A 9,526-nucleotide genomic window follows, 5' to 3' on the forward strand; every position below is an offset into this window, starting at 1 on the left:
GTGTCCAATATTATTTTTATGGAATGTTAGGTCAATAGGTCTATGTGGATTTATGTAGTGTTTAGTTTACTGATTAGTGATTAGAGCCCAAAGTAGTTTTCGAGAATAGATTTTTGTTAGTTCCATGTAGGGCTGTATAGTGTTTTCTAGAGATTGTGGCCAATATTGTTTGCCAATTTTGATGGGCGATCTCAGCCTCAGCATGAACTCTTCTTTACTTCTCCACATCTTCATAAGTTGTAACTCAAGCTAGTTATTAAATTTGATAATCCAAAAGAAAACAACCATGACATGAGATTTTTCAAGCTGACTTGCCCCTTCACTTTGCTAACATCGAAACCATAAACTTATCCACATGGAAGAGCAGCTGCGAAATAATTCTCCAGCAACTGCAAGTCGCACATTTTCAGTTTTACATACTAGTTTTCATTGAGTTATTATGATTTATAATTACATTTCAATTCATAAGATTGAATTCTATTCATTTACTTCAAAATATAAATTGTATAGGCTTTATGTTTTGTAATTGATTCAATTGTGTTTGGAGTAAAAGGTGAAATTGGATCATTCTTCTTTTGGCTTTTGTGTAAAGCTGTTATCATAAATTTAGTTGAAGAGTGCAAATTATTATTGTCTGTAGACTGGAATATGATGGTAACAATTTCACAAGACACTTGCAAATTAAGCATTTGACTAAATCAATAATTCAATAGTGATGCCATTTTTACTCGAGACTTTTACATCATCTGCAAGGTATTCCAGTGAGCTATATTAAGCACCGATAATGGGCTCTGGAGTTTGGTTCAAGAATATAATGAGCAAAAAGAAAGTGAGAGGTGATAGATCTTAAAAATTAAAGGTTTGCTACTCTTAAATATTCTTAATTCCATTATCACTAGATCTTAGTCTTGGCAATCTTAGACATCATATATAATTTTATATAAATTTTTGTTTCATGCTCGTGAGTTGTGATGAGATCATTCTCAACGATGTAATTCCACAATTATCGTCAAAATTCCACTTCTCAGGTAAGCAATGACTTGCCTAACTTGTTATTAAAGAGATTGAAAATGTTTGAAACCTTGTCGACTTATATAATTGTAACCTGGTCGGCTTATATGATTGGTTATTGTGGGATGAACAATTGCACAAGCGCACATAGTAACTGTATTGGAAATTGTAATTGTGTGATGATTGAGATATTTTGTAATTGTTTTTTAGGTTAATCATTGGACATTATACACCGTTGAATTTTGTATTTATATAAATCGTTTCTATAATATATTTGGTTGTTGTTTTAAAGTTAGTTTTTTAAATTAGCAATGAATCACATAATACACTGTTGAATTTTGTATTTACATTGCTTTCGCTGGGGGGCCTAATTTACACACTTCGCCTGAAGGCCCATCAATCGCAGGATCGGCTCTGTGTTAGGGGGCTCAAACTGAATATTTTATTCGTAGAGCCCCCTCATCTGACGGACCGTACACTTGTACAGACATACAAGTTGAATAACCAAATACACAATTATGCTTCAGTTAAAAATTTTGCATCATTACTAGGATCGTTTTCTACGAACATTTTGCAAAACTTAACAAATGGCACAGCGTTCAACCAATTTTTTAAGAGATTTGTACTTTTAAAAAAAGGGTTTTTCTTTTAAAATTGAAAATGAATTAAAACCCTGTTTGATTCTAATCTTTTGAAAACAAAAAAAAATACATTATTAAACAATATTTTGACATTATTTCAACAACACATTCATCAATAAAATAATATTACATTTAAATCCAAATAAAATTTCTTATTTCTTAATCACACATTTTCCATCAATATACTATTCAAAAATTCATTCTAATAAAAAAATGGGGCTCAAACAAGGAATAAATATTGAATAACGTTGTTTATACATAAACAGTTACATTAAAATTATATACGGATGAAGTATCAGTAAGAGATTATTTTATTTTATTTTTTTGATTGAATATGTTCAAACTTAGTCATATCTCACTACATCACATGTATGTAAATCTATTATGTATATATAACACAATCGGTCATCTCGTAAAAGATTAATGCTAAAGGTTTTAGAATTATGTAAAAAGGATGAAACGCAAATGATACTACTAAAAATTCCGATTTTAAAGGCTGAGACAAATTTCCCCCAACGCTAAAGGTTAAGGAATAATTGCAAAAAGTTTCAGTAGGAAAAAGGAAAAATAATAATGTTGCCGGAAGAAATTGAACTTTTGCCTACAAAATAAAAACATGGAGCTTTCACCACCGAGCTCCAACCATGAACACTATAATTTCGCTAAAGATACTATTTTTATTATTTTGTTTTATATATAAAAAAAATTCGGAAGAAAAAAAATGGGAGAACTTGGGAGGCCTAGGACTCCCTTGGTTCCGCCCCTGGCCGCACGATACATGGATTCTAAAGTATAAGCAAATAGTAAGAATAATGATATTTGTACATAAAGAGTTACTTAATAATTTACATACAAATGATGTGTCAAAAAGATGGTGAATCATTTTATTTTTTTTTTTATTTGGTTGAAGAAATTTTGATCCAATCACATCATACCACATCGTGTATGTAAACTATTATGTACATGTAGCCTAACCGCAAATAGGAATTTTTTAGAAACTAATGCCTAATTGATGTATGTTGTATACACGGCGGTGTCTATATACAAGTTACATTCGACCAAATGTCGAGTTACACTCAAACTCCATCGAGCGGTACTCATCTGGATGTCTTTTTGCACAGATATTTACACTTTTGTCAAAATGTTAAAATACTCTCTATCTTCGATAAGATTTAGGTCACCTAAGGATCAATCTAAGTGGATTTACATTGCCATCAACCAAAATTCAAGATTAGTCTCAACCTCCGACGAGCTTAGCTCTCCGGGGTCTTTTTGCATGGTAATTTACTAGTTTTACATTTTCTATAAATGCTTATATCTTACATGTCAGTATTGCAAAATCTGCCATTGATCCTGTTCTGAACAGCTTTCACAGCAGCAACTCTGGCAGCAGTAGCAGCTCTATTTGCAGCCATCATTGCCTTGTTCACTTGTTCATCCACCCGGCGATAGTGAATTGCATTATTTGCTGTTTTCCGAGCAGCCTGCCACAGAATAAGAGGAAACCAGAGAGTTAGCATAAAAAGTTCATATGATATGTGCTAAAAAAGAATGAAGATGAATCTGCTAATTAGAAGTGAATCTCGTTAATTACCTGAACTGCTCTAAGGACCTCGTCAGTTAGTTGGGGAAGGCAAGTTTTAATATTTCCACCGTGCCATTCACCACATCCGGTCTCACCATTTCGGAATGTATACATGCCATAACCTTGTTTCAGGCCTTCATGCCAAGATCCCTCGTAACAATGACCATTGGCAAAGTGATATACACCAAAACCATGGATTTTGTCTCCAAAATATTCACCAGCATATCTATCTCCATTCCTATAGAACAATCAAGTTCCATCATTCATTTATGTTCCTCCAATATCAATATATAAAAAGGTATATAAATTTTAAACGGTAAACAACAAAAGAGATAAAAAGTACAACATAGACAAAGTCTATTTGACAATCAATCTGTTCACTTGCCATGAAATCTCCCGACTTTCACACCATATCCTAATGCATAAGATAGAATTATTCAGAGAAACAATCCGAGAAATTTTTTTAGTGCAACAAAATATACAAGGTGTCTTTGATTACATTTATTTTCCATGGAAAATATCAGTTTTTCACCCAAATTCCTACTTAGAATGTTTGATTGCTATTTTTTTCCATGGAAAACATTTTCCAACTTTTGAAAATATACCTAATTTTCCTTGTTTTTAAGGAAAACATTTTCCTTGGGTAGATAGGGGTGGCAGTGGGCCGAGCCGAGCCGCATGAGCTCGGCTTGCGCTCGTGGCGAGTTTTTCACGAGCCGAGCTCGGCTTGGCCCACGAGCTCGTGAGGCAGGGCTGAGCGGCTCGCGAGCTCATGAATTTATTTTTTTTTTTATTTTTGCAAATTTTTCAATTTTTATTGATAAAATTTTAATTTTTTCCACTTTTTTGGACGAGCCGGCTCGTGAGCTCGGCCCACGAGCCGCTCTCGGCTCGAGCTTGGGCTCATTATTTGACGAGCTCGAGCAGCCCACGAGCCTCATAAAAATAAATCATATAGAATGTAGTGTTTCCATTCCACTATATCTATCTGACATAGAATGCAATGAACATAGAAAGAGGCTTCTAGAAGAAGGTCACAAAGAACGTATTTATCCATAACCCGGACAGTTCATTTTCGATTCTTCGAACATCGACAACCTAAAAGGTACGAACTGAGAGACGCAGGAATCAAAGTCAAATTCACACTCATACGAATTTCAGGGAGGGGGGGGGGGGTGTTGAAAACAATCTTATTGGAAGCGGCTAGAGAGGGGAAGAAGAGAGGAGAATAGAGAGAATTTGAGGGAAAAAAATATTAATTCAATATTAAAGTCTAAGTTTTACAATGAATAGACCATCTTTATATAGAGTCTAAGCAAACATGATTTAAGAAGGAAACAAAGGATAAAACCTAATTTGAGTCAAACTAGAAAATCTATAAATCAAAACCTCTGTTCTAATTGAACTAGAAAATCACAAGAAACTACTAAGTACTAAGAGAACTCAACTACGCAGAGGTAGTCTGCAACTTCCTACCCAAGGAGGATGATCCTTCTTTCTGACCAAAAAACGATGTTGATCATATGAATCATCCTTCATAACTTCATCTTCATCCTGGGGACAATCTTTCTTTGGTCCAATATCAATAATGAACTCTAAACAGCAATATGTACAACTTATCCACAAACTGTAATTGAATCCATTTAATACGCTTAAAGCACTAGCATGGTAGACTGGTTGCGAGAACAAATAATTGCAGCACTTGTAACTTAAAATGTGCCGGATATGGAAATAGATTTTTTATGTTGAACACAAAACTATCATTCAAGTAAGATGGCCAGTCAAATAAATCAATTACAAGTGAATGATTCAAAAATCTTTTCTTAATGTGATTAGAATATCGTGCCAAAGAAACACGTACAAAGCATAAAAATCAGGATTTGTGCGTACCATGCACGTAATCATAATTCTCATTACTCAAAATAATCCATTGTTTCATCTCGACGTGGAAAACCATGCACATGGTTAAGAAAAATCGAATAGGAAACAATGAGACCATATTTAGTAGGCAATAATCGAATATCGACCGGAACAATATGCAAGTGAACAATTGCCTTGAAAAACAACATGGCAAGAGTATCATTTAGTTGAGGTAATGCCAAATAAAGTTAATATTGAAGGCACATAAAGGAGTAGACAATAACAATTTCAACACTAAATCGAGGATATGTCAAGTTTGTTTTAGGTGACAACGCCTTAGGTGATTCTAGAATTATGTTATTGTTAATTCTATCAAGTACAAGGGTGAACACGAGAGAGGAGAAAAAATACAAAACTCAAGACTCTCATCCACGATAATATTCTATACATTCGACAATAAAAACTTTATCTTCTTGTACAGGAGTATCCAAATTCAATTTTTTGGATATGATGTAGACATGAAGAATTTATATGTTCATCAACAAAACAATACGGACACAGATTTGGAAACTGATAAACATGTGGACACAATAGGGACATTACATTGAATGAAGTCAAGCTTATCCATAGTAAAAGAAGTTACGGGCGGAGTTTCTTGAAGAAAACTAACACAATCAGATTCATTACTACACTTAGGATATGATTGTTGGGAATGATGTCGCATACCTAATTTACGACATGCTAGGCGAAGATGAAAGAACATGGTCATTTGTATTGCCAGGGGCTAAATTCATCCGAGGACTGGGTGCCGACATTTTGTCACGCTCAACATCCGGGGATTCAAACCATCAAAAAATCTAGAAGTCGTGCCATAGGGAGACTGATAAATAGCAGAAGTGTTTAATAGCTCTTCAAAGTGAGTCAAAAATTCACTAAGAGTGAACGTACCTTTACAACAGTGTAAAAATTATTGATCTAAAAACTAAGTTTAATAATAGACGTGTATATTGTTACTTAATATTCGTTTCATCTCATCCCACAAAATGATAGGACTCTAACCTAGATGGTTAATGTCATGCAAAAATGACTCCCAATAATGCCTAGCAGATCTACAAGTCACTCACTAAGGGCTTGGTATATCTATAAGAATTGCTATGGTGTTGAGGGAAATGTCAAGACAAAGCAAGTTGTTTTAAATAATTGCAAATCATCACTTAGCACATACACAAAATAATCAAAAACTCTTAAAATTAGGTCAAAGAAATTATTATTATTATTATTATTATTATTTTAAAGTTAAAGCTAACAAAAGAACATTGAGGTTCTCTTTTAATATTTTTTGGGAAAAAGCTAATAGAAAATAACAAAGCAAAAAAGTAATAAATATATCTTTTTATTTTTGTTTGTGATTTTTTCACTTTTATTCATAAATTGGGCAAGCCAATACTTAGCCCCTATTTGAACTCCATTATAATTAAATTTTTTAGAAAAATGTATTTTATAATAGTGATTTTTTATTTAAGAATGTGTGGTTGAAAAAAAGAAAAGAAAAAGAAATTTTTTGAATTTACTTGTATAATTATTTTATTAAAGAATGTGTGGTTGAAAAAAAAAAAAGAAAGAGAAAAAATGTATTATCAAATCAATGAAACCCAAACAAGATCTTAAATAAAAGTAATGTGACAATATAACAAAAGAGAGATAGCTTATCAGACAAAATTAGGCAAGTGATGTCCAACCGTTGTTCAAGCCATGCAACTTTAAGTGGCCTAATGTGATTATCAAGTGCTGTTAACCAATCGATGGTGGAAGCTTATGAGAATAGGTGGTGAGCAGATTATGAAGCGATGGCATTAGTGGTGGTATAGATATAAACGTGTGCAAAAGGCTGTAGATGAGTAGACAGATGGCAGCAAAGAATAGAGATTGGTGAATGGCAGTGCAATAGCGATGCACAACGGAGAAAGAGCAACGAGTGAGCAGGGCCTAAGGTTTGGTTGGGTGTTTTACTTTGAGTGTGGAAGGAGGAAGGTCAGGTTGTTGGACTTGATCAAATGGGATCGAGATGGTTGTGGTTAGTTTCTGTAGTGGATTATAGGTTCATGTGCAAGGCTCTATTGGATAATGTTTGCTAATTGTTATGGTCTATTGTGGGCATTTGTAAGTGATTTAGGCTCCAAGTTTTTTCAACACTACAAGTGGGGTGCTGCAATTGGATTCACTAGAGTTAGATGATCGAATTAATGAAGTAATCGTGAAGGAAAATATTACACTTCGAAATGAATCAGCAACAATTCCATGGCAACTGATTTTGTTCTCGCAAAGTATTTGTTAATAATCTCTTGAAATTAAACAAAGTCAGAACTTCAGAATTTTTTTGTCAAGTGAAACAATATAGCCCTATTACCAGATTGACGTACAACACAACGAACAAAGAAGAGACTTGTGGAAGAAGGGGGAAGAAGAGAAGATAAAGACAAGAGGAAGATAATAGAGAATTTAGAGAGAGAGAAAAAATTATGCAATATCAAAGTTATTACAATGAATAGACCCTCTTTATATATAGTCCAAGTTAACCTAATTTGTAAAGAAAACAAAAGAAATAAAATCTAATTTATTTCAAACTAGAAAATCTATAAAACAAAACCCTACTTCTAGTCAAACTAAAAAACTATAATAAGCTAATGTAACTTAAAATTGTCTTTATTCCTAATCTACTAAGGATATTCGTTATCTTCATTCCCAATCACTATCCAACTTGGATGCCAAATGGCTTTGGTTCTAATTATGGTAGAAACTGTCGACCTCATCCTTTCAATTGAAAGGCCCCAAGGATTACAAATTGCAAGTTCTTACTCTTTTCCATCAAATCAAGATAGCATCACTTAATGCATAATCTTAAAACATACATATTCAAGATTCACACCAACATTCAAAAATCTCAAAACACAAATAAAATTGAAAAACAATAGGGAAAAATATTACTTCACCTGAAATGATAACAGCCAAGGCCATGTTTGACACCACACTTGAACTCCCCAATGTAAGAACTCCCATCAGAGCAAGTCTGTACCCCCATCCCATGACTCTGTCCATTACACCACTCCCCAGCATATGTATCACCTGTGTAAAACGTATAAACTCCATACCCATGCCTCAACCCCTGCCTATACTGCCCCCGGTATCGGCTCCCCCTCGCCCAACTCTCAACTCCATGCCCATCGTACTTTCCATCAATCCAGTCCCCTTCATACCTCCCATTCGCAAAGTAATTGTAAACTCCACTACCATTGCAACTCCCTTTATGAAACTCCCCTTCATAAAAATCCCCATTGCTGTAAACCTCCACTCCTTCTCTTATATTTTCTTTGGTATTTTCTTTTCTGCTTTGTGTTTTATCTTTTTTGTCAGGGTTTGACTCCCCAATGAACCATTGAACAGGTTTTTCATGGTTCTTGGAGGAAAAGCAAAAAATCCCATGTTTTTTTGCAGATTCATCACACAATTGCTTGCTATGTTTAAAGCTATGGAGGATTAGGGCCTTGTTTCTCGACAAGAAAAATAGCAAAATTGCAATGAAAATGAAAATGAACGCTAGCAGGAGATTTCCCGACATGGATATGCCATCCCTGTTGATAAAGGCGAAAAGGGCGTAAACAGAAAGTAAGAGGATAGCAAGAATCGGAACGAACCAGGATGAAACGGAATTTTGCAGCCTCCAAACGGGACGAACCAGTGGGGTACGGGGTTTCCTGTGGGGCTTCTGTTCCTCAAGGTCCTCTGTTTCTTGATCCTCTGCGATCTCATTCACAGAAGAGAAGCTGTGGATGGATGACCGTACAGTGGGGGAACACCGCAGGAGTGAAGATTGTGTCCTCGTAAGGCCTATCTGACCGTCCATTCTTCTCGAAGTCTTCTACAATCTGGGAATCTCGGCCATTGGATTAGATCAGTGATTTTTATTTTCTTTTTCCAGTACGCCTACCTTCTATACTTTGATATTCTTATTATTTACTCCGACGCCGGTTTCATCTCCGGTGGGGTCGCAGGATAAGCAGCGAAGAGTGCGCAGATTAAGCAAAGTTGAAAGAAATGAGAAACTGTGTGCGCGCGCAATGCATAATTTAGAAAGAAAAAGCAGTTTAGGCAATCTTCAGAATGGACCGGGTTTTATGCGGGTCAAGTAACGAAGTGGGGGACACTTGGATTTGATATGGACCGTAAATGGAAGATCGACGGTGGAGATCTGCGGGTTAGTTATGGTCGTTGGATGACGTCTATAATGGGAGGTCACAATTTTGAGAGGAAGATTCGGTCATCGGATAGAGATTCCAGATTTTTGCTTTTATAGGCCGGTGCGAGTCTCCAGTAGTTTTTCAAAAAGAGGAAACTCAAAACTGCACCTCATATCACTTTTTGTCAATTTTAA

At 35.1% G+C, this 9,526-nt stretch overlaps 1 protein-coding gene across 1 annotated transcript; it reads right to left on the bottom strand.

The window, feature by feature from the left end:
- Nucleotides 1-2,623: 2,623 nt before the first annotated feature.
- LOC111377718 (MORN repeat-containing protein 1-like) lies at nucleotides 2,624-9,238 on the bottom strand. The gene is made up of 3 exons (XM_023000847.1): nucleotides 8,088-9,238; nucleotides 3,247-3,475; nucleotides 2,624-3,136 (listed from the first exon to the last, which is right to left on the bottom strand). The coding sequence occupies exons 1-3, from the start codon at nucleotides 8,996-8,998 to the stop codon at nucleotides 2,972-2,974; spliced, it is 1,305 nt and encodes a 434-aa protein (XP_022856615.1). The 5' UTR covers nucleotides 8,999-9,238; the 3' UTR covers nucleotides 2,624-2,971.
- Nucleotides 9,239-9,526: the final 288 nt, after the last annotated feature.

Source organism: Olea europaea, unplaced genomic scaffold (assembly GCF_002742605.1).
Source record: "Olea europaea var. sylvestris unplaced genomic scaffold, O_europaea_v1 scaffold1712, whole genome shotgun sequence".
NCBI lineage: Eukaryota > Viridiplantae > Streptophyta > Magnoliopsida > Lamiales > Oleaceae > Olea > Olea europaea.